Genomic DNA, 26,581 nt, shown 5'->3' with positions numbered 1-26,581 from the left:
ACTAACATATACTCAGTCAATTCAGTTTCCAGTTTCAGTCAGTCAGTTCAGTACTTTTAATCAGTTCAATTATCAGTCAGTTATCAGTCATTATCCGTTTCGTTTAACAGTAATCGGTGATTATCGGTAATCAATCAGTCCTTAATCAGTAAACAGTATGAGGGTTGTTACAGTCTCCCCTCCTTATAAAGAGTTTAGTCCTCTAAACTCGAGTTACCTTCATTCTGGAAGAAAACAGGATTCAGTGGAAACAGTTCAGGATATCTTTTAGCCATGTCATCTTCCCTTTCCCAAGTGGCGTACACGCCACCATGGTTCTGCCAGTCAACTTTCACTAACGGGATCTCTTTGTTCCTCAGTTTCTTGATCCGTCGGTTTACAATCTGTATAGCCCGTTCCTCGTAAGTGTAGTCATCACTCAATACTATCCGAGCAGGCTCAATCACATGGAAAGGATCCCGGAGATAATCTCTTAACATAGAAATGTGGAAAACATTATGCATGTGTTCCATTTCAGGAGGGAGCGCAACTTGATACGCCACCGGATTGATTTTCTCAATAATCTCGTATGGTCCGACGTATCTCGGTGCTAGCTTGCCTTTGACTCCGAATCAAAACTTTATGGAACACTACGTGTTCCAATTACTTAGCCCCATGTTGTTCCCCATCACTAACATAAATCGTGGGCACTTGTGTCTTTTTATCAATTAAAACTTTATGGAACACTACGTGTCATGCTCCGGGAGTACTGAATAATCATCCCATAATGTGGGTGATTATTTAGTATTTTCGAAGTATGAATACTTAGTACTTTATAAAATTTTAATTGATAGAGAGGGATAAGAGTCCACGATTTACGTTGAGGATGAGAAACAATACGAGACTAAGTAGTAATTGACTTGGAATATTTTGAAATTATTAAATAATTTTCCCATAATGTGTACGAGTTCACCGTATGACGGACCGTACCCGATAAAAAATCAAATGACTATTTTACTGTACACTATTTCTCTTTCTATCTGATCTCTTGCACTCCTATTTTTGTTCGTGTAAATTCCCTTCACTTTCCGGGAAAATTATCTACAAAAAATTTTTCCGAGGCGCCAAGCACTGAACTCACAGAGTAGTTTTGTCGTGGTTTTCTAATCTTTCTTTTGACTCTGTCGATTGTATATGTACAAATAACCAGAGCATGGGGTGTGCTGGATCGTCGCAGACCAAAGGAGACGGTGAGTTCATCGCTATACCTCGTGGTTTCTTTGTTTTCTCTCTGATTAAGAATTTTAGGTCTTCAATTTTCAAATTTATTGAGCTTGTGTGTTACGTTCATTACTATCTGTTTTGAGTTCACTATTTCGAGATTGTTGCTCTCTCTCTCTCTCTCTCTCTCTCTCTATATATATATATATATATATCTGAATGTGATATGTATGTATCTATATCTGTTGAATTTGCCATGTTTGTGTTCGTTTGATCGATACGTAGAGTATAGATTCATTGGAAACTTGATGCACAAGTAGAACTTGGGATTAGTAAGCTGAACTTAATTGGAATGGTTGTTCTGAATCAAATTGGTAGGTAAGAAAGTATTTCCATTAGGTTAGAAATTCAGCTAAATATCAGAAATTTTCAGTTGGAGAATTTGACATAAATTTTCAGTTCGTATGATGATTTAGATCAAGGTATTTCAGAAATTCAACTGAAATATGGTGAAGTTCAGCGTAATAGTTGAAAAACTTGAAAATCCTGGCTGGTTATGTATGTTAGACAAAAGATCAGCAATTTATCACGCAATTAAATTGGGCTTCAAATGTATATGCCTTTGTTTATGTGATAGAATTGTAGCACACTGTGGTTTAATCAAGTGTACTTTGACGTGCTGGACCGGACTGGAGAATTCCAACTGGAGACAGTCCAGACCCTTGGCTAATTATTTCTAGCTTGGACGATGTCAAGATTTTGCACTAGTTTGTACTGTCAAATGTATCTCAAATGATGTTTGGGTCAGTCAATGGATTGGGTGAATTTGTGCTTCCAGACTATTTTGAGGGATTGAACGTAAGTCTGTAACTTGAGAACTTCTGATCCCCTTAGATGTTTTATGGTATCCTCTGTGAAGATTAAGTTAGAGAGTTGTGTCCAAATTGGGGATTTTCTTGTCAAGTGATAAAGAGGTTGAGTTTTGCTATATTGCAAAGTTACTGATTTAATTACTAGGGTATGCCACTGAGGTGATCCTTCTTCTAGGTTATGTGATTGGATTTTTTATTTTAATTTCTTCATTGTTTTATATCAAATTTACTTGAAAAAAAAAAAAAAAAAAAAAAAAGAAGAAGAAGAAGAAGAAGAGAGGGAAAGGAACCAAAAATTGCTGAGAATCCGTCATCTAGTAGGTCTTATTTGGCCAAACCCCATACCCTTTTTAAATGATTATTAAATGATTTCATTCCATCTGAAAGAGCTTCTATTCTACTTATGTTAGTTTTAATAAATCTACATCACCATAAAGTCTGTTAGTTTTCACTTGCTAACTCTGTCCTGGTTATTGAATTATTGACTACAATGTGAAGCCTTTGGTTCAAAATTGTTTTAGTTGTACACATTTCTAAGAATAAAAAAATTTGATTTTTTTTTATGATTTTTTCTCTCTTCTAAACCAAGGCATTTTTAAATTTTTTTTTTTATAATTGATATCACACTCTCTTAGCCATCTATATTGAAGAACGTGATAAAAATTAAGATCCGAGATTGCAAGGGAGAGCGAGCATCAGATTTCCTTTCCCGTAAATTTTGTTCATCATCTGTCTTGACACTATGTATGACTACCATGCATGTAATGTCTAGGACTTATGCTTCAAATTCATAGGTCAACAGAGTTTGCCTTGAGACTGCTAAATGTCTGCAGTCTCTCAATTACTTCCGTCTATTGTATGATTTACAGCTGGCATTAATGTACTAATGCAATGGTTGGGACAATGATTATCACAGGGACTGTGAAGAAGATCCGAAAGCCAAAACCTTGGAAGCATTCTTCGGAAATAACAAAGAGTCAACTTATGAAGATGCGAGAGGAGTTCTGGGACACTGCTCCTCACTATGGTGGCAGGAAAGGTAATATTAAATGTAAATGACTTCCATTGTTAGTGGGTTCTTGTAGAACACTAGAACAATATTTGTTGCCTTATCTAGAAAATATAGATAAGTAAAGTTCATGCCAAGATTCATGTGGAAGCCTTTCTTCAGACAAAAAACTACGGTAGCAGTGCAGAAAAAACTCCAACATGTCATGTCTATATTTAGGAAGGATCTTTACACACACACACACATATATAATATTTCAGATTTTGCATACTGTTTCTTGTGGAGCCCAATCATCACCTCATTTCTGATGTTTTCAGCATTGCAGAGGCTAAGATGGGAAGAGTATTAAATGATTTACAAGAATTTGAACTAACAAAACCACAGAAAATGATTTTGTATTGCTTTTATTACATTGGTGATCTAGAGTTTAGGGTGGGCTTGAGCAGCCTTTGCTGCATGTGTTTTTAAGTTTAATCCACGCAATTAAATAGGGCTTTCTCTTAACATTTATCATTTATATTTATATGGTCCCATTGTACAGAGGTTGTGCTCCTATCGGCACAATTTTGAAGATATATGCATAGACTACAAGTTTACTTATGCCACAAAAAAAGAAAAAAAAAGAGCGTTTATTTTGGTAGGATTAGGTTGTAACTCCTGATCTACCCTTGTCAAATATATATACTCTGAATTTCCAGATTTTTGTGTAATGTGAAGATGATTTTGTGCTTCTTTCTCCCTTAAAGCAGTGTGATACTTCACTTGAAAATACCTTTTTTCTTTAAAAGGCATTTTAATTCTTTGAATACGGCTGTTTCATTCTTTTTATTAATTTATGCACAGTAGAGCAATGCAGGTGTGTCTTTTGGACAGTCTGATTATAATAGCAGCTAACATCCACTATACTATCTTCTTTCCGAGTCTCAGCAACAGTACACTCTGTATTTCCAAAAAAAAAATATTCTCCTCAACAGTACTCTTTTAAGTATTGTAGATTTCCAACATTTCTTCATTGTTGGGTTTTTATCCGGTTTATTTCATCTCTGATAGGGTTTAAGTCCCCTTGTTGTCTTATTGACCTTAAGGAAAAAATCCGTTTTCCATGCAATACACACCATGCAAGCACAAGATAAGCAGAATATAGATTGATGTATTTTCTATTCCCAATATTACATTTGGTTGCACACATCTGATGTATAATTACCATTTTTCTTGACACTAGAAATTTGGGATGCACTTCATGCCGCTGTTGATGCTGATCTAACACTCGCGCAAGCAATTGTGGACAGTGCAGGGATCATTGTTCAAAGTGCCGATTTGACAGTATGCTATGATGAAAGAGGTACTCAAATCATTTTCCATGTAACTTCTTATTTTTCTTTATTTTTGTTAAATATTCACTCAGTTTGCCCTAGATTCAAGACTTCAATAATAAATAGGGAACATTACGATGCTTTTGGGCTAAACTTGTGGCATCTTGTACTCAAAAAGTTTTGTATCCCTAACCTAAAAATTCTTGTTACAGGTGCAAAATATGAAATACCAAAATATGTTTTGAGTGAGCCTACAAACTTGATCCAGGACAGCTGAAAAACTGGAACCAACGTAGCACTTGTGTGTAAGGGACCGGATGTAGATCGTGTATATCATTCTCTTTAAAAATCTTTAACCAAGTCTGGTTCACCTTTATGCCATTTAAGTCAGCTTGACCTTTTGCTGTAGGTTTGTTGATATCAAACTCACAGGAACCATTTGTTTTTGCTCTTTTGAATCATTTTCTGCAATCACATAGCGGGCAATTAGTTCTTGGGCTTGTAGTTGGTCGTATGAATAGAGCATTCTCTCAACTTGAATGCATACATATCATTGTGAGAAAATTATTGTGTCTTATAGATACACTATATTCTCACAATCATTCCATTTGTGTGACGAGATGTTAGTGTTTTACTTAGCATTAGAAATGAGATCCGTTGTCAGCAGCAGCACTTAATGAAGATAGAGCACATTGAAAAGGATTCTTCACTCACTCTGCTCCACTTGTATTTTCTGTAGTCGGTTCTGTAGTTAGTATTGTCTTTGTAGAAGAAAGATATCTCGTCATCCACCGTCATTTGAACACTCTGTCAACCAAACTCTAATGAATTTGCATCGATATCATATACGATTCTCATATCCCATTGCTGCAATGCTCCTAACATGGTTATATTATAGCTAGGTACCATTGCCACACAAACATGCCTTGCTTCATGGAAAGACAAATACATGAATCTTGAATCAACCACAAAATCAGCCCCTTGAAAATGGAAAGTAATGCTTGGATACTCTTGAAAGGTCTCGTCGTATTTATACCAAAGATCAAGCTGATTATTTTCACCATATGTTCTTTCAAGTTTACCTGCATAGTAATATGCAAATGCACAAATCACCTTATCATAAGGTTTTCCTTTATTGGCGCTGACAGGAACTCCGAGTCTATGATGCAACCAACATTTTTTTAAAAAGAAGGTACCTCTAGGGAACCCTAGGCGTCACTTGTCGACACTAATGTCTATCAAATTTAGGTTGTAAAGGGTGATCTTGGATTCATGAATGGGATTGTTTTGACATCTTGTCCTCTTTGGACAAAAACCAAACCTTAAGTAGCTACGTTCATCGTGCAAACCTTAAGTAGCTATGTCCATTGACCGTGTGATTCACTTGGTTTATTAAAGAGCCTTGACCTTTCGCCAACCCTAGTAACCCTGAAATCGCGTTGTCTTTGTTGCTATAAAAAGCGAAGCCTTTGTTGTTATTTGAACAACCAAAAATCATCTTGGATAAGTGTTTGTGGGTAACTTTCCTAAGTGGCAATCCAAATGTTTCCCGGGCGGCAATGCCCTTAGTTGCCCCTGAACCACCGCCACCTGAGCCATAGCTAAGGGAAGGACTACTACAACGCATAGGAAAGTGTTGCATAGGTTGTGGAAATCTTGAGTCATAACTTTTGGTCTTTTGGGTGAAGCAATTCTTGCATGGTTCACACTCAGTCCATGCAAAGGGGGTGTTTGGCAAGTTTGGATTTGAGCCCTTTTTTTGGGTTAAAATTCACAAAATAAGTTAAAATAGTTAATAAGACAAAATATCACATTAAATCCATAATTATTACTTTTTCCTTCACAAACATTACATACAATTACAAAAAAAAATCAATTATCTTCCCAAATATAAAAATTTTAACTTACTCAAATAGTTAAAAATTAAAATAACCTACTAAAATAGTAATTTCTCAAACAAACAAAATTAGAACCACAAAGTAGCTGCTTTGGGTCCTCAAAAAATGCCCAAAAAAAGGCCCTAAAACTATAGTAAGTATTGTACTGGTCCAGAAAAAAAAAAAGGCCTACATGAGTTAGAAAGATCTAAACTTTCTTATAAGAAGATATCCAATCTTAATAAAAAGGCCCAATATTTTGAGGTCTCATTTTATATTTTAAATACATTTGAGATATAATTACAAACATATAATAAAATCAAAGTTTTTATCAGTTAGTTTCTGTCAGCAACAACAATTAGAAGTATTCATCTAATTATTTTTAAAATTAATTGAAGAACTATTATATTTCTTAGCTTTTTATGTATTGAATAATTTTTTTTTTTTTTTTCTGTATTTTTATTTGTTGAACTATGATAGAAAGTCTTAAATTTGTAATATAAAGTTGGGTTTCAAGATACAACTCTGTTACAGAGATGAATACTAATTTTTGTTTGATTAAATATTTATTTGATCATTGATTATATATATATATATATATATATTGTCTATTACGATTACATATTTTTATTATTTTTTATGTTTCCTTTCCTTGATTATTTGATTTGTAATGATTGAGGATTAAGTTAGCATTATGATGATGTTAATAATTTTTGATAAACTATATCAAATATGTCACTATTCCTAGAAAGTATAATTTTGGACATGAAAAAAAAAAAAAAAAGACTTAAAGCCAGTTTGGCATATTTAAAAAAAGTCAAAAGTCACTATCCTATTTAAGTCACATCATCTTATTTAAGTCACATCACATCTCTAACACATCACTTCAAATCCAATCCAAATCTAATTCATATTTCATAAAAAGTCAAAAAGTGCACTTATTTAAATCATCTCAAACATCCCCAGTTTACTTTTTATTTGTTACTCCAACTTATATTTTAGTCTTTTTTATTATTATAAACCTTGTTATATATTAAGTTAATTTTAATTGTCTTTTTGTGAGCATTATTAAATGTAAAAATTTAAAACAATATTCCATTTATAATCTTTTGATAAAAACTTTATTTTTTAAATATATGTGAAAGGCTCCATATTTAAGATTCATTTTGGGCTCCGGAAAAGTCAGAGCCGACCTTGGTTAGAGCCAGTGTCTGCAAGTAAGGTTACCTCTGTCTTTGGATATCCAACACTAATGTTGGTCACACAATATTGTACTGTGACTCTTCATTGGTAAAATGATGTTATTAGGGTTGTTTGTTGTACAATGAATTGAGATTGATGACTCCAAATGATCAGCCCTCTATATCTCGTGAATTTGACTGCCCTTTGAATTCTTTCAAGTTGGCTAAGATTTGTATCACTTGGGATGAGTTTTAGGCTTATGTCCTATAAGGTAGTGCAGCTGTAAATTGAGTTGGAGAGAGAGAGATGCAATAAGGTATAGAAATATGGTGCCAACTTGAGAACATAGGATTCGACCATTTCTTTGAGTTGAAAAATTAATTTTGTTTGGGTATATTTGATCCTTTCAGACTTTTCAGTAGCAAGAACCTTGTGTAGGCTGACTATCTTTTATACAACAATGTACCTCTTGTTCAGGTCTTTCAAATAAAAGGCAACAAAAATGCTTAGAAACTCTAATGTTGTGTTTAGTTGAGGAATATGAGAAAGAATTTGGAAAGAGAAATGAAAAAAATAGATGAAATGTGAATAAAATATACCTGCATTTCACTTAGTTTCATATACATTTTTCCTTTTTCCTTTTCTTTTCCAAATCCCTCTCCAAATCCTTTAACTAAACGCAACATAAATATGGAGTTTTAGGAGAAGCTCTAATGAGCTCGCTACACTCCTCATGAGATGGCTATGTCTGTCTTTTTTTTTGAATTTCCAACTCTTTTTTTAGAGAAATGTATCACGACTGTAAACTAAATTAAAAGCATAAAATAGAACGCCATCACACCGATGTCTAAATCCATGCAAAAACCATCAATATCACCAATGTTGCAAAGCCATAGGCTAATCAAATTAAACTACTACACTATTACTACAAAAAGTTCAAAAAATTACAGGTCTTTTGCATTCTTTTTTCACTAAAAAGAAAGAATACAGGCTGAGTGAATAAACTGAAGTACTAATTAATCAACCATGACAAGTTACAACACCCCCCTCAATTACAGCTCCAAGACCACAAATTCTAAAACTAAAAACTAACTTCCCAGTCAAACAACAGACAAATCCCACAACAGACTGAAAAAATATTCGAAAGAAAAAACAAAAAAACTTTTTTTGGGTCCACTTGGGTCAAGGTCAACAATCTACCAATCAACATCTCACCTAAGTTAGTATATATGTGTCATAGAAAGTACACTTCTTCTGAGGTTTTTGTCAAACTACTGCTGTACCCACAGCCCCCCAAAAAACAAAACCAACAAAAAAGGGTACTTTTGTCCTACTTGTACCATTATGTCCCTCCTTCCTTCACATATACTCCCAAACCCAAATCAGCTTTTTCATCCTATCTCTAAAATTCGTGGACAGAAAAATATTTATGTTATATTTGATTTATAAATTTAGATGGAGATTTTAAAAAAATATATAAAAATTATGTGAAATATTAATTATATTTCATTAATTTTTTTTTTTAGATCTCCATCTAAATTCATGAATCAAATACAAATTTAGAGAAATAACGTATGACCTTAGATCACACTTAAAATGAATCTAAACCATACAATAATTCCTCTAAATATATTTTTATGCCTGAATTCTGTGTATATAGCTATGGCTATTGAGCTCCAAAGTCCCAAAGGTGTATAGTCGTGTCACTCGTAGAGGCTGCCACGTATCTATCATCAGCAACCATGGCACTAGTCTCCCCAATTCTCTCTCCAAGATTATACAAATGCGCACCACGGTCTACCTCCCACACACTAATCACACCCCCGGCGCATATTAGCGCGTACCCCAAGTTCATGCACCCCAACAGACCCCCCTGCGCCGTCGAAACACCCCTCACCCTAAACCTACACACCTCGTCTAACGTGTCCACCCTGCGCACGCTAGCGGAGCCGCGGTTGTCGACGATAAAGAGCGCCTCGTCGTTGGCGTCAACGGTGCCGACGATGATTCCTCGGCGGAATTCCTCGCCCAAGACGATGACTTGGGTTCTGAGATCGAAGACGATGACTCGGAGACTCGTGGAGGCCACGGCCGATTCGTGACTCGTGAGTCGGACTCGGCCGACGAACCCGGTCAACTCGGTGAGTAAGTGCCAACCCATTACGGCTTCTGGGTCGGTCAGTGAACCCCCGACGAAAACGAGCTCTTCTGTGTCGCCATTCCACACGTGAAAGGCACGCCCTGGGACACCTGCACAATGTGACACGTCATTGTAATTTTAATTAAATTATATTAATTTTAAAATATTATAAATTAATTTGACAAAATTATAACTTTTGTACAATAACCTATAAGTGAAACACAATACTAATTTCAATTTCGAACCTTAGAAAAGGATCTTAATACTTGTGGCAAGCTAGAGTAAATGTATTTATGAATGAAAGCATTTTACTTTTCGAGTTTGGAGGTCAAATTGGCAAATTTCATTTCAAATGTTTCGAATGTAAATTTAATTAATTTAGGAATAAAATGAAATTTTCTCTATGTAAAATTTTATGATAAATTATAAATACATTCTACGTGGTTTGTTGAAAATATAAATTGTCCTTATAATTCTAAATTTACAAATATTCTTTTTTGTCAAAAAAATTTACTTAACAGAATTAACAAAAGAAATTAATTTTTTTAAACTATTCTCTTAAATAACAATAAAATTATCAAACTTGTTAATTAAAATTATTAATAAACTTAATAATTTATTAATAAAAAATTATTTATTATGCAATTAAAATTATTTATTTATTAAATCTAAAAATTACAGAAACAATCTATGGAGATAGGTTCACCCACCTGCATAAAGGCCGACCCACCACCGATTACAGCCGGTGAAGTCAACCAAAGCTCCATCGTTCACAACATCACCCAAATGGCTCCTCCTGGTCGGAACAGCATTGTTGGTGAGTGAAACATGAATATCTCCATCAAGCGACGCAAATATGATGTGCGTATCAGATAGAATAATCCCAGACACCGCAGGTGAGAATTGGCCGAGGCGGTCGCGCTGGAGAGGGAAGAAAGTGAAGAGGTGGAGCCCAAATGGGAGGTGGAAGATGCGCACGGACCCATCAGAGTACCCGGCCGCAAGGTAGCGGTCGGAGAGAGCGAGGCGGCGGCAGGAGAGACCGTCCTCATTGTTGTTGATGTGGTCGATGGCCGGGTTGAAGTGGAGAGTGGAGTAAATGTAGCGAGCGTGGGTGAAGTTGAGGGCGGTGCGGTGGCGGAAGATGAATTCATCCCGCCACGTGAGGTGGTGGAGGAGACGGTGGTGCCGGTTCCAGATACGGCGGGTGAGGTTCTGCCAGAGGAGGTCGGACCGCGACACGGCCCGCCATGTTGAACATACCTGAAAATGTCACAAGTTTAAAATTTAAGTTGACGAAATAATAATGAGAGAGAGTTTTAATATTTGAACTCCAAAAGACTACATGTGGTAAGAAAAAAAATACAATATTATTAACTAGAATGTGAAATCTGTAGTTTCTTTTGAGAATTTTATATTAATTGGGTGTTTAATGAATAGTAGGTGCTTCAAAAAATAAAAATAAAAACAATAGATAAGCTATATATAAGATCAGTCGTAATGTTTAAATTCTATATTTGATTATCATCTCTTGTAATGATACAACCTACAAAGTGCTAATTATAACTCCACAAGCATAATGTGATTTATATTAATAAATAAACATAAAATTTATTTTTAAGTCTAATAACAGCAAATCAAATGAAATTTTGTTTATGTAAAACTTTTTCCAAGCTTATGGTACCTAAAATGTATCAACAATAATGAACTTAATAAAGATAAATTATCGATCCAAAAAAGAAATAAAAATTAGATACTCTGAGTATTACACGGCATTATTTACGTGGTACACAACCAATATGCAAGAATAATGCTATATGCATTAATTAATGTACACACTAGTATGTCAACAGATGATGTAGCATAATTTTAAAAGTTTTAGATATTTGTAATTTGTATAATAAATAGAGTCATTAATGATATCATAACAGTAGTTGATACATTAATTTGTGCATATAAGACCACCAAATAAGACATTGTAGTGCATTTTAATTGGACTGTTGTTTGTCTCTACCTCATTAAAATAAATCAACATATCTACCTGTTAAATTTTTTGTTACATAAATGTCACATGATATTCCAACATTGCTAAATAATTAAGTATATACCTTCTTAGGAGTCATTCTGATGGCATTTTTAACTTCTTACAAATCCAAGGAGAGACGTACTGGCACGGGTTTTGGCTCTTCCAATTCTCATTCAGTTATTTTTATGCTTACCCACCATATGTTGTCTACTTGAATATAGTATTATTAGTTTAAAAATAATAGTATTATAAGCTAACACAATTATAATTTTTATTCATAAATGTAACCTGCAAAAATTAAATTTGTAATTAAAGCAAAAAAGTTAAAAAGTTACTATCTTATTTAAATCACATCATCTTATTTAAATCACATCACCTTTCTACCACATCACTTCAAACCCAACCCATATTTTATAAAAAATCAAAAAATACACTTATTTAGATCATTTCAAACAACCCCTAATAGTAAAACCTACTAAATTACTATGAATATGAACAAATCATGTGATTAAGGGTTGGTTTAAGTTATTTTTAAAAAGTGCACTTATTGACTTATATGGATTGAGTTTGGGTTGGATTTCATGTGATGTATTAAAGAAGTGATATGATTTAAATAAGATGATGTGACTTAAATAAGATAGTAATTTTTTGACTTTTTGTATTATTTAAGTTATGTCAAACTTGATCTAAAAAAACAGAAGTGTTTATTTGAATATTAAATGAAATCATTATAAAGTACACACAACCTAGAACTATTTTGTTTACCAACCAATCACGTGGATAATGATCAATGGTTCTTTCTAACTAGTGTATCCAGTACAAGAAAAAGATAAAACATGAATCGATCCCGAAACACTCAGGGTTGATTTGGGCAGTAGGTTGATTTTTAAATTTTTAAATTTTTTTTTGATTTTTTTAATTTGAGTTAAAAAGTTTAGTTTGGAAATGATTTTTTGATTTTTGACTTTTTTTTGTGAGAAAAGAGTGTAATGATTATAGGTTAGATGTGATGTTTTATTTTTTGTGACTAAAATAGCCAAAAAAAACCACTTTAGCTCTTCCCAAACGGACCCTCAAGTATTAAATTCAACACACTTTTGGGCTGGTTTGACAACTCACTATTTTAGTTTAAAAGTAAAAGAATTTATAAAAAAATTTAAAAACTAATAATTTATATTAAAAAATCAAAGATTTTCTCCTTTTACTTTTTGTATATCTTTTCGTAAAAAATCAAAAAATTATTTCAAACATACTATTTTTTTTACCTCATATTTTAACCAAAATATCAAAAAATTACTAAAATAACCTGTTATCAAACAAGGCCTTAATTTTTTTATTTTATTTTATCAAAACACTTTTTTTTTTATCACATTTTCAATATTACACTTGTTAACAATTGCCATATTCACTTACAGAAAATCATTATCGCAAAACTAATTCACCTACTTAATGAGTGAATAAATAATATTAATTTTTACTTTAGAATTTACTATTTTAAATTGTACTTAAACAGTGAATTCAAATAAAAGATTTAAGCATTTTCTTTTTTTTTAGACAATCAATAGTAGGAAATAGGGGAATGGAGAAATAACACAGAAGTAACATTTGAAGACATCAACCTTAATAATAAGCGTATCTCATCTACTACATTAAACTCTTTGCCCCGTTTATTTTCAAAGATAGGATGAACGGGATTAATAGTGGGGATTTGTTAAATTATTTTTATATAAAATAATAAAACAAATAAAAAAATATAAAAAATTAAACGTTAATATTTTAAAAAAATTCCCAATATATAAAAAATAAAAATAATAAAAAATTTTTCAATCCCCACACTATTTTTTTAATACCATCTCTATCTCCTCCTTACCAATCCCCCTTCTAAGGCCTTTACTAATACCAAGAGATTAATAGTCCCCTCTCCATCTCTTAAAACAAACACCCCATATAGTAGTTTCATCTCACTATCAATCCCAATCCCCCCTCCCTATAACTCCAAACAAACGAGGCCTTTAGTCTTTGACATGGCTAAGTTCATTTGGTTACAAAAAGTATAATTACCCTGCTTGTTTTTCAATTCCAGAAAATAAAAGCTAGCTTAAAAGAAAATAAACACACAAATTATTTTTTTATTCACCAAATTAAAATTTTAATTAAAAAAAAAAAAGGAACAAAACTGAATTTGATATCAAACTCGTGCGTGCCTCTTTGAAAATTATAGAATATGATCTCGGGACAAAATTCATGTGGTTGGTGCCTTAATTTATATTCTATTTTGATTAAATTGGTGAAAACTACCACTTTTATGTTGACTTTGATAAACAAGTCAACATGTGTCACACAAAGTGAATGGGATAAAGTAAATATTCCAAGGGTACCTAGAGCCCACTGAATTATCAATCTGATAAAAGGTGTTTGTTTGGATTTTTTTAAATTAACTTATAATTTTTAATTTTTAAAAAGTTATTTTAGACTGTTTGATTAAACTTATTTTAAACAGCTTCTAATTCTAACAACTTATTTTAACTCAAAAAAATTGATTTTGAGAAGTTACTCACCCCTTGTTTTTAATTATCAATTTCTGCTGTAGACATGTTAATTTACAGTTATACTTTTATATTTTTTTATTTTTTATTTTTTAAAAAATAGAAAAAGATCCAAATGGACTATAAATTATTATTATTATTTTTTATGAGAAATGTAGATAAGTAGTGAATAACAAAAAAAAAAAATTTAATAGAAAAAATTACTTCACAACTTATTTAATAAGCACTACTTAACAACTTAAATCTATAATTTAACTGCTATACCAAATAAATTAACAGCTTCTGATTAAAGTCACAATTTATTATCTATTTTAACAATTTTACCAAACGGGGCCATAATCCGGTATTTGATGGTGGGTTAAGGAAGAAGAGATTACAAAATGAAGAACATATGAATCTCACCAGATAATTCAATCCAGTGTGCATGGTACTAAATTCCGTATAATTTTAATATTGGTATGGGATTAAATAGAGAATTAAATAACAACATAATTAGTGTGGTATTAGAAGAATGAGGACTCTCCAAATATATTTTTTTCATCATATAATTATATCTTTTTATTTCATTGTAACCAAATATAATACCTTATTTATTCTATCTAATCATTTATCTCATTTATTATGCCTTTGTATAATCATATCCCCCCCCCCCTCCCTCCAAAACAAAAAAAAAATTCTATCATATATCAAATCCTTGATTTCATCTAATCTTCCACAATATAATTTTATTCCTTACAATTCTATTAATAATCTCATTGTATCTAATTTGATAAAAAATAATTTTGCAATCAAACTTTGCCTCCGTAATGGTGGAATTGAAAAAGGGATGAAAAATGTTGTTCGGTATGTGATTGCAAGATCGAGAGGAAAAGATCCGTAATACTACGATTTCAGACTTATCAACCCATAAATTACTTAAAATTATCATCGTATGATTCAAATTTATTCTATATATAAACTCCATACTACACGAATTTAATTTTCACAACACAATCACTCACCTAAAAAAATTTGGATTGATAAGTCTGAGCTCTAAACTTATTTGGAAAAAATTGAGTGAAAAGGATGTGGGTCTCTTGGGATTATTTTTTTCCTACATCTAGGTATAATTTATCCTCTATAATCTTATCATATATCTAATATTTTATCTCATTTAATATCATAATATAACTGATTTCGTACAGTTATATTAATAATCTTATTTATTTAATTTCATAAAAATAATACAACAATCAAACATACTCTTAAAAAAAAATTTATATGGCACGTCCTCTTTTGTGGTGTTAGTTGTTATGATTAATTATTATTTTTAAATATAATTTAAAATAATTTAGTTCAGACATTTTTAGCTAGCATATAATATAGATATAAATCAATTTATTAAAATTTTAATTTATTTAAGTCACATTATTTTTTTATATATTTTTTCATAATAAAATAAAAAAATCAACTTATTTCGGATTTTTCAAAACAATCCGTAATTAAATCCCAAAAAAAAAAAATGATTGAGAACTCCTCCAATGAGTAAATTTTACTGAGTTCTAATGGAGATTAATCTCACATTAAGTAAATTTTACTGAGTTCTAATGGAGATTAATCTCACATTAATAATGATGTTTGTGTCTTATATATATATTTTTTTTTTCCATTACCAGCTAAAGTTCAACATTTAAAACCCTATTTTTAGGAGATCTATCAATGCTGTCAAAAAAAAAAAAAAAAAAAAAACGAGTTAGGTTAAAATTTTTAAATATTCTAGTAAATATTTTATCAAATTTTTTATATAGGCACGAGGCTCACATATGTGAATTTGTGTGAGACCCACCTCATATAAAAGATTTCAAATATTCTATTAAATATTCACGTCCCATACATGACATTCCAAATATTCTATTAAATATTCTACCATATAAAACCACATTTATATAAATTTGTATGAACCCCACCTATATGGTGTCGTTTGGAAGTGAATTGACTTTTTAACTTTTTAATTTTTTTTTGACTATTTTAACTTGGGTTAAAAGCTTAGTTTGGGAAGAACTTTTTGATTTTTTAGTTTTTTTTGACTTTTTTTGTGAGAGAATAATGTAACGATTATGGATTAAATATGATATTTTGCTTGTTATAGCTAAAATAATTTATTTTGTCTTTTGTGACTAAAATAGTCACAAATCATCTTCCCAAACCTAGCCATAACAGATTTGATAAAATATTTAGGAATGGTTTGAAATTTTTTGACTTTTTATGAAATATTTGTTCGATTTAAAATGATGTAATATAAAAATAATATAACTTAAATAAAATGATATGATTTAAATAGAATAATATTTTTTTAATTTTTTTTTACTTTTTAAGCTACCCTTAACAATGCCTTACACATAGCATTTCTCAACAAAAGCTCCAGGAGTGATTTAGCATTTATTGATGAGACTACAACGAACCAGACTGGCAGGCAGACAAGAGAGACTAGTGGCTAGAGAGCTGTGTGTGTGAGAGAGAGAGAGAGAGACATGAATGAAACATCAAGAAAAGCCAGATGCTGCAGTCAGTATCTCTAAATAAAGTAGGGGTGGGAGGAGAGAGAGGGAATATTTTATTGAATATTATAAAAAAAATAGACTTGTCTCGTAGTAATAATATATTATTATAGTAAAGACTTTGCAAGTTGTTGTCGAAAGTACAAAAAGAGCGACCCTCATGATATCATCCCTACTATCGGGGAGGTAGAGCAGAAGTTGACTGACATTTTTCCTTGAATCCTTCTTCTCTTTATTGGGAAATTCTGAAGCATGCTATGCGCATTACACACACAGTAAAATTACATAAATTTTTATAAATTAAATATAGGCCTCCTTTGTGAAGTGATTATTTTAGTAGGTTATTTTAATTTTTGACTATTTTAGTAGGTTAAAATTTTTGTATTTGAGAAGATGATTGGATTTTTTTGTGATTGGATGTGATGTTTGTGAGAGAAAAAGTAAAATGATTATGGGTTTGATGTGATATTTTGTCTTATTAGCTATTTTAACCTATTTTGTCTTTTTGTAATTTTAGCCTAAACTAAGCTATTTTTTTTCTTCCCAAACACCCCTATAAATACGAACAATCACATAAATTTTAAGCCTCCGTTTGGGAACTGGGCTGATTTTTTGACTTTTTAATTTTTTTGACTATTTTAGTCTGTGCTAAAAAGTTTAGTTTGGGAAGGACTTTTTGGCTTTTTGACTTTTTTTGTGAGAGAAGAATGTAATGATTATGGGTTGGATGTGATATTTTATTTTTTGTGGCTAAAATAGCCTATTTTGTCTTTTGTGGCTAAAATAGCCAAAAAAACCCCGTTTAGCTCTTGCCAAACGGAGCCTAACAAATTTATGTAAACTCCCAATATATGTATATACCCCTATACATTCTTATTGATTTTTTTTTTAATTCAAAATTTGATAGGATTTGGATTCTTTACTCAAAATTTCAATTTGATAGACTTATTTTGGAATCGAATCTAATGATTTGAATTATTCATTTTTTAATTTTTTTAAAATTTAATTTTTTAGCACTCATTAACTAAAATATTTATATGCAAATAAAGATAATTAGATATGAGTAATTATATATTTTCATCACAATTGTTTTAAAAAATAAATGACAAATATAATTTTAAAAATATCCATTTATCGCATAAAATATATAATATCCATCTATTTTTTATTACAATATAAATGTGAATAAAACATATAACTTTCAATATTTTATCATTTTAATTTTTTTATAAATATTTTACTTAATGAATTTTAAAAATAAACAGTTTAAATCATGAGACTCTTAAATTGAAATCACAAACTTAAAAGAATTCTATGAAGAAGGGAAGTCGCCTTCAAAATCCTATAAACAATTTTGCTAAACAAACATCGAGTTACATGTCTGCTTCATTTTCTCTCTCTTTCATTTCCAATAAAGGGTGGGTGCCGGGTGGGCAAAAGCCTGTATCGTTAGAAGCAACGAATCTCTCTATTCCACTTTTTCACAACAACCCCTTTTCCCTCCATCTTTGACTCTACTAGTCTCTATTTGAAAGCCTGCATGTTTCTATAGAATACGTTTTGGGAAATGAATTAAAAGTTTACTTTTTTATTTATTTATTTATTTATTTTTAAAGATAAATTATGTGAAAAATAATGTATCATAAAATAGATTAAAAACTGAAAACTAGTTAAAAGAGCACTATATACTGCATATATATTACCACACTCCACCCAAATTATTTAAGAATTTTTTTAAAAAAAAATTTGTTTGGGGATTCTTTTATTAGTAGTTAGGGCAGAGCATGAAAAGCAACTCAACAACAGAGCTGAGAGGTCTCTCAGCAGCAGGAGCTCTGAGAGCTCTGCAATAAGAAGACTTTATATTCTGAAGAGACAAGTAGACATCGGTTTAAACACCAGGACATTGGGCACCCCATATGCATTATCATATCCTCTCTCTCTCTCTCTCTCTCTATTTTATTGCAATGGAAACATGCTGGATTTTGACCCCATGTTCCATTGCCAACGATTTATTTATCCCAGTGAAGAGTACCAACAAAACATTCCTTTCACTATTATAAAGCTCCTAAAGATTAAGGGTTGTCCTACTATCACATGTTTACCATCTTCATAATATTAATAGGTACTTTTTTTTTCTTCTTATTTTCCTCTTATTGATGATTTTTTCTTTTTTTAATTTATCAAATTGCTAATTTGTTATTTTATGTAACCCATCAAAAAATGTTATTTTATGTATGCCTATGTATCTATGTAGAGTAATGATAAAGTAATGGGCTTTTCTTAAGTGTACAACTTACACCTTACACTTACGCTTTTTGTGTTTGCTGTCCTGTTTGATATTTACATCTTTCACTTACACCTTTTGTGTTGGTTACATATGGTGTGCAACCTTAAGGGGTTGCACACCATAACAGGACCCTAAAGTAATCAAAGAATATGAATTCTCTCTCAAGTCACTAATCCCATTGGTTTGTGTCCACATAGCCCTTTCTCTTCAATATCAAAATTTTCAGTTTGAAAGCTATATTCTAAAAACAAGTCTAGGACAATTATTCAAGTGAAGTGTTATCAGAGTGAGATAATTTGTTTAAATCCATGATTAAAGATTGGCCTAATATATAAATAATTATCTTACTCGATGTGATGTGAGTTTGACCGCTAATATCTTATTTCTCTTCTACCTATAAAAAAGAAAATCTTTCTAAATTTTTATCAAATTGCTAATTTGGTATTTTATGTAACTCATAAAAAAATTATACTATGCAAGCCTATTCATCAATTTAACAGTGTGTGTTTGAGAAGTGAATTTTTTTATATATTTTTTTAATTGTAATTTTTTTATTAGATATGATATTTGTAAAATAAAAAGTGAAATGATTATAAGATTTGATGCGATATTTTGTTTCGATTGATTTTTTTTTTAATTTTGTAACTAATTTATCTTTTAATAAAAAAAAATCAAAAACCAAACTTCCCAAACAACCTAGTAGTTATAATACTTCGTGCACAGGCCTTTTTCTCTCTTATCATCTCAAGATTTTAGTTTGAGACCCCTATTGATTCTGAAAACAAATCTAGAGACAACCAATCACAGAATCAGCTATCAAATACTATAATTTGAGTGAAGCAATTTTTTTAATAACTCTACCATTTGATATTCGTGGTCAAAATTATTTTACATTTGTGTAATTAATTCTCCGGCCTCACACGCCAGTGGTTACATTATTTAAGTATTTTCTACAAAAACCTCCATTCACAAAATTTATCTACAAGAAGTCCCTATGACAAGCAAAATGCAAAGAAAAAGTTCTAGGAAAAGATAGTAACCTAGAAAAATTGTCTAAGAAATTTATTCTGAAATGTGATGTAGTTCAAATTCAATTTTTGAATAATAGGACCTACATTTAAAATGCATCTCTACCACACATTACTTATTCTGAATATTTTTATGAGTAGATGTTTTGGGTGTTTAACATTGCTGAAAGTTTTAGATACTGGAGACCTTACTATCTTTGGCATTATTAAAAAAACCTACATATTGCAGAGCATGGTGCAGCGTACCTTGAAATGAATTATTTTTGCTGGATTGGAATATTAGAAATACAAACCAACAGCATGACAAAAGTCTAACAAACAAGAAAGGGTCAAACACTTCAAAATTCAGTCAAGAACAGTTCATGTCAGCAAACATTGAAACGTTGCACCTTTGCAATATAACCTAATACATCCAAAACTGTAAATTTTGTTTCATGTAAAGCTAACTAAATATAGAAATGCTATGACACAATGCCATGTTGGAGCAGGCTAAGGGACATGCATCTGAGATTTTGTTTTCTCTCTCCTAATTTAGTTTCTGTTCAAAAGACTACCAATTTAAAGACTAGAAGCTAGAGAGTTTCACTCCCCAGGACTGTGTACTTTAATTTTACTTTATGAATCCCACCATTTAACCCAAATTTAATAAACCCAAAAAAAAAAAATTAAGTTATAGACTAGAAGAGGTCTCTCAAAGGTCTCTATCTACATCTATATTTTTTTAATTGTTATTAATAAAAGTGTCCCCATTAATAGAGAGGAGGATAGACATTAAGTTTGCTAAGAAAGTTGAGTCAAAAAGTAGGCATTTTCTAGATCTTTAAAAAGGATAATAATGCAAAGGAAAGGGAAAGGAATTCAAAACGAAAACAACTCTTTTCATTATGTTAAAATGACATATATAAAGGGGGTCCAAAAATAGAGATTTCCAAAAAGAAAAAGGGCTGGTATGATAATAATGCCAATGAAAGAAAACTAGATATAAAAGGCTCTTTCTAAATTTTTTTTAAAATTTATGGTTTCAGATTTATAGTCACCGAAAAGACTCCACAAATTAAATGAAGCCCTTTTAGCGGCAATTCCTCCTTGGATACTCCTCCTAGGCATTACCCTATGCATCTATCTATACATTTATATGCAATTATACATATGTTCCATACTTATTATTGGATCAATTTCATAACAATTTAAGATTTTAAGTTTTTTAGTAATTTAACATGATATGATTTTAAGTTTTTTAGTAATTTAACATGATATCAAAACTTAGGCGGGAGTCAGAGCTGAGGTAGGGCGGAGGTTTTTGAGTGAATTTCTCCGTTCACAATTGTTCCCATTTGTTCACCCAAAAAAAGTTGTTCCCATTTATATTTTTTCTCACTAAAATATACATTGCTAAGCTTATTTTGGATGGGTTAAAATAGTTTATCTCAAACTAAAATAATTAATAAAATAAAATATCACATCACACCACATCACTCTTTTTACTTAGTTTTTTTTTTTATAAAAAAATAACCGACTAAAATAACAAATTTTCAAACCACACCTTAACTTTTAAGTGTAGTGGTGATCCTATCTAAATAATATAGAAGAAAAAAAAGTAGAGGGGTGATTTACTAATATATTTATACACATATTCTTGATTAAAAGAATATGTATATACATATATAGTGGTGATTTACTAATATCTATACATACATATATTCTTGATCAAAACTATTAATCCCATCTCACTTTGTACAAATATATTTTAAAATAATTTCTCGTGTACATTAAAAATTGTATGAATATATATTATTTTGATTTGAAATGCCAATTTTTGCAGTATAAGAATTCTCTTCCCATTCTAACTTAGGGGTTTTTTTTGGAACAATGTTAAAAAGTTAATTTTTTGATTTTTTAATTTTTTTAACCAAAAAAGTTAATTTTTTTATCGAAAACAATCCATTTTTTTGTCAAAAGTCAAAAAATTAACTTTTTACCAACTTCTCAAAACACCATTATAATATTGTTATGATATCAATTCCATTTCTCTTTTACTGAATTGGTAAAAAAAATATTTACTCCTGTTTTAAAATATTAATCTCTAAAATCAAAGAATAAAATAATATAAATTTATTATTTTATTATTCTTTTAAATTTATTAATAATACAAAAAATATATAATTATAATAATTAATATTTTTTAAAAAATATACTATCAAAATATAATTTTGAAAAGTATCACTGGAAAAAATACACAGTGATTTAAAAAATTGAATTCTCCAAAACGAACAATAAGTTTCTAGGTTTTAGAGTACGTTTCAGGCCTAATAGTGGATTTGGTCAAAGATTTAGTTTATCTCTGGAAAATCACATCAGTCGCTTCATCAAGCGAATGGTACAGTCTCCATCGCTAATCTCAACAAATCACGATACTAATCAGCAACAATTACCACTAAAACTCAATATCTAAACAACAAAACATTCTAATTCATGTAATTCTCTCTCTAGAATCATCTATAAAACACAAACAAATTCATTCAATTCTCTCTCCAGAATCATCCAAAACACAAGCTATCATCGATACAAACACAAATATATATGTATGTATAGGAGGGGAGAGAGAGAGAGAAAGAGAGAGAGACCTGGAAGAGGTTGACGAGGGCGGGGGCGGAGGCGAGGCGGCCGGAGGAGAGAGAAGCGTCAATGGCGACCTGAGAAGCGAGAGCTTCGACGAAAGGCTCAGGCCAAACGCCGTTGACGGAGCGACGGCGAGAAGACGAGGGACCTTCGAAATCGCCGCCGCCTCTTCTACCATTTCCACCATCTCCTCCGTCACTGTGTTGTGACGACGAAGACGAAGATGAAGACATCAACAACTATATATATATATCTATATCTATGTGTAGTATGTGTAACGGAAAGGAGAGAAGTGAGATGAAGAGAGACAAAAGAAGGAAACCGAAAAGGAAGATAGAGACACAAAGAGGGCCCCAAAAGAGGAGTTTCAGATATATATATATACACATATATTGTGTATATATATAAATTAATATATATGCACATATATACATTTCACACAATATACATATATGTATATAATATATTGTGTGTATCGACGGCGTGTAGTGACTGGTGGTTATTTCAAGTGTTTCACGATGGCTTACACGATGGTCTAAATCCGTGTTTCTTTGCTGTCTGCGGATAGATATAGATGTGTATATGTATAGGTTTGAGACTGTACTTTATCTGTTATATATGTCTATTCATTTCCATATACTACTTACCTAGGCAGTAGGGGCTGTTTGGTACCTGAGAAAATTTTGAGGGTCCTACTTTCTGTCCACATGTTTGGAGCGAGAAAGGGAGTGGGGAGAGTGAGTGGTATTGGGACAATGACCAACGGCTTTGGGGAGATGCTTGATTTCATGTGGGTCTCCCTGTTGCTGTTGTGTTCACTGGCTAATTCGAATCAACGATTCTTGGATGTTTGCATGTTGTGTCATGAGTTTTGAGTATATTATAATTTTCCTTTGCAATCAATTACTCATGTCATGAGTTCATGAGTTGTTTAGAATCATCTAAGGGGTTGTTTGGGTATCTGAATAAGTATACTTTTTGATTTTTTATGAAATATGAGTTTGGTATGGGTTGGGTTTGAAATGATCTGATAGAGAGGTAATGTGACTTAAATAAGATGATGTGATTTAAATAGGATAGTGACTTTTTAACTTTTTGAATTTTTTTGAGGATGCCAAACTTGACCTAAATAAATATATTTTTAATTTTTTTATGAAAAAATATACTAAAGAATATCTAGGCCAAGTTTGGGAAGACTAAATAAGTGCACTTTTTGACTTTTTATAAAATATGAGTTAGTTTTGGATTGGGTTTGAAGTGATGTATTAGAGAAGTGATGTGACTTAAATAAGATGATGTGACTTAAATAGGATAGTGACTTTTTGACTTTTTGTATTTTTTGGAGGATGCCAAACTTGGCCCTAATACTATACATTTATATCAAGAAAAATGACTGAGACCCCCAGCTGGGGGTGCTGGGGTCAGCTCCCATTGGACAAAAAAAACTGTTTTTTTTTTTTTTTTTTTTTGGGATTTTCGGCCAACCCCAGTGCGACACGTCACTGGGGGTCGTCAGTGGGGGTCACCCCATTGGGGGTCTGTAGCATGGCCCTTATATCAATCATGTCTAATAAGATCTTATTTGGAAGGAGAAGGGTTGGATTAAAATAGCTTAATATAATAAAATATTATATTCAATTTATAAAATTTATAAAAAGATAAAATAAATTAAAATAATTAACAAAATAAAATGTCACATTAAATTCATAATCATTTTATTTCTTTATTTTACAAATATCACATTCAACTATAATAAAATTTAACTATCTTTCCAAACACAAAAAATTTGAATCAACTAAAATAGTTAAAAATTAAAATAACTTACTAAAATAGCCAACTTTTCAAACAATGCCTTGGTTTTGATAATTTTGACTCAAAAATTAAAATAGCTTATAGCTCCGTTTGGGAAGATGAATTTGGAGCTTTTTTGGCTATTTTAGCCACAAAAGATAAAATAGGCTATTTTAACCATAAAAAATAAAATATCACATCCAACTCATAATCATTACACTCTTCTCTCACAAAAAAAATCAAAAAACCAAAATGTTCTTCCCAAATCAAGTTTTTTAGCCTAGGCTAACATAGCTAAAAAAGTCAAAAAATTAAAAAGTCAATCCACTTTCCAAACGACACCATAGTCAATAGTTTACTCTAACAAAACATTAAAAACATATATATATATATATATTAAAATTAATTGTGTTGAGTTTATAAAAAGTAATACCAAATTAAAATGAATAAAATAATATTTGAATAGTATAGATAAATAATAGTAGAGAGTTTGTTGGAGAATGTAATTTAAAAGATATAAAACCAAAATAGGAAGGGTTTGGTTATGGTGTGCAACTTACACCTTACACCTTACACCTTATACCTTACACTTACACCTTACACTTACACCTTTTGTAAAAAATTAAACCTTACACTTACACCTTTTTTGAGGTTGCACACCATGTGCAACCTACTTACACCTTACACCTTACACTTACACCTTATACTTATACTTACACCTTATACTTACACTTTTTGTGTAAGTGGCACATGGTGTGCACTTGCACACTTAAGAAAACTCCAAATAGGAAAAGTAATTTTTAAGTTAAAATATAGGACAAATTACAAACACACATCCTGAGCTTTACTTAAATTATAAATTACTTCTTATGATTTTAGAAATTACATTATGCCCCCTAAGGTTTCTAATTTCATAACTAATAGATCCTTTTATTAATAAATCATCAAGTTACTTAATAGTATTTAATAATGTTAAAATTTTATTTCAATTAATAATTCAGATAATTTTATTGGAAAATGTTTGAGGGCCACAATTTTTGTGGCTACAATGGCTCAAAACTGTCAAAATGACGTCGTTTTGGCATGTTTTGCACCCAAAACGACGTCGTTTTAGCAATTTTGAGCCATTGTGGCCACAAAAATTGTGACCCTCTAACATTGTTAATTTTATTATTGTATAGGTGAACAGTTAGAAATTTCACTTTTTCAATTAATTCTGCTAAATAAAAATTTCTGACAGGGAAGTATTTGTAATTTTTCAAACCACGGGGGGTAATTTGTATTTTAAGTAAATCTCAGAGGGTGTATTTTTAATTTACCCTAAAATATAACAAAATTTTAACTAATTTGATATTGATGCTCTAAGATTATCTTAGACTCACTTTGGTTATCTAAATTGTTCATCTAATACAATCAACTCAAAAAATTATCCATGCAAAAGATCACGTTGATTCAACATCAATCGCTATACCATCCGATCATTTTTATTTATATGACACATATGTTTTTAAGAGCAAATTATCCATTGCAATATATATGTGATTTGATCATTATACTTGATCAGCTCAATTTTTTTGCATGTATTTTGTTTTTAGCTTGTCATATAAGTTGAACAGTTGAAATCACTTAGATGAATATAAATTGGTCTAATAATGCGTCAACTTCACATATGAAGTTGAGATTTTCAACTTTAGTAAATCCAAACTCATCTATATGAAATGAATTCATTTTTTCACTTATTAATAGATATTTAATAAAAGTACGATTGAAATTTCAAGTGGTCGAACATTTAGCACTTTGAGTAAAGTAATAAACAATTTTTTGGATTCCACTTTAATTATATGTCAATTAATGAGTGAAAGGATATAAGATTATGTCATCTCGTCCATGTGACATACTCATTATATAAAACACTTATCAACTAGAAGATACTGTGTCTTTAAAATTGTTTATTTTTGTATTTTAATGTATGCTAATTATTGGATAATATAAAATTTTGGAAGCAAATATTTCTCTAGATAGTCTAAAGAATATAAGAGTATTTTACAGTGTTTGATTCATTGAAATGAAATAATTATTTTATCAAAATTTTTATTTTCATATTTGGTAGACTAAAAAATAATAAATTATAAATAAAATTATTATTTAATA

The 26,581-nt window shown here is 30.9% G+C and overlaps 2 protein-coding genes across 2 annotated transcripts; one reads left to right on the top strand and one right to left on the bottom strand.

The window, feature by feature from the left end:
* Window positions 1-917: 917 nt before the first annotated feature.
* Window positions 918-4,888, top strand: LOC114271856 (Ubiquitin domain-containing protein). Its single transcript, XM_028213498.2, has 4 exons — window positions 918-1,229; window positions 2,989-3,111; window positions 4,304-4,423; window positions 4,607-4,888. Exons 1-4 carry the CDS (start codon window positions 1,193-1,195, stop codon window positions 4,669-4,671), a joined length of 345 nt encoding a protein of 114 aa, XP_028069299.2. The 5' UTR covers window positions 918-1,192; the 3' UTR covers window positions 4,672-4,888.
* Window positions 4,889-8,391: 3,503 nt separating this feature from the next.
* SAP (Transducin/WD40 repeat-like superfamily protein) lies at window positions 8,392-22,872 on the bottom strand. The gene is made up of 3 exons (XM_028238141.2): window positions 22,645-22,872; window positions 10,304-10,856; window positions 8,392-9,703 (listed from the first exon to the last, which is right to left on the bottom strand). The coding sequence occupies exons 1-3, from the start codon at window positions 22,870-22,872 to the stop codon at window positions 9,120-9,122; spliced, it is 1,365 nt and encodes a 454-aa protein (XP_028093942.2). The 3' UTR covers window positions 8,392-9,119.
* Window positions 22,873-26,581: the final 3,709 nt, after the last annotated feature.

This window comes from Camellia sinensis, chromosome 7 (assembly GCF_055761805.1).
Source record: "Camellia sinensis isolate YWXY chromosome 7, ASM5576180v1, whole genome shotgun sequence".
Classification (NCBI taxonomy): Eukaryota; Viridiplantae; Streptophyta; class Magnoliopsida; order Ericales; family Theaceae; genus Camellia; species Camellia sinensis.
This window is presented reverse-complemented; position numbering and strand designations above follow the sequence as displayed.

Coding starts and splice junctions, on each gene's coding strand:
- SAP (XM_028238141.2), bottom strand. CDS start 22,872: ATGTCTTCATCTTCGTCTTCGTCGTCACAACACAGTGACGGAGGAGAT. Junction 10,857..22,644: donor CCCTCGTCAACCTCTTCCAG/GTCTCTCTCTCT, acceptor TGACATTTTCAG/GTATGTTCAACATGGCGGGC. Junction 9,704..10,303: donor GTGGGTCGGCCTTTATGCAG/GTGGGTGAACCT, acceptor CACATTGTGCAG/GTGTCCCAGGGCGTGCCTTT.
- LOC114271856 (XM_028213498.2), top strand. CDS start 1,193: ATGGGGTGTGCTGGATCGTCGCAGACCAAAGGAGACG. Junction 1,230..2,988: donor GTCGCAGACCAAAGGAGACG/GTGAGTTCATCG, acceptor TGATTATCACAG/GGACTGTGAAGAAGATCCGA. Junction 3,112..4,303: donor TCACTATGGTGGCAGGAAAG/GTAATATTAAAT, acceptor TCTTGACACTAG/AAATTTGGGATGCACTTCAT.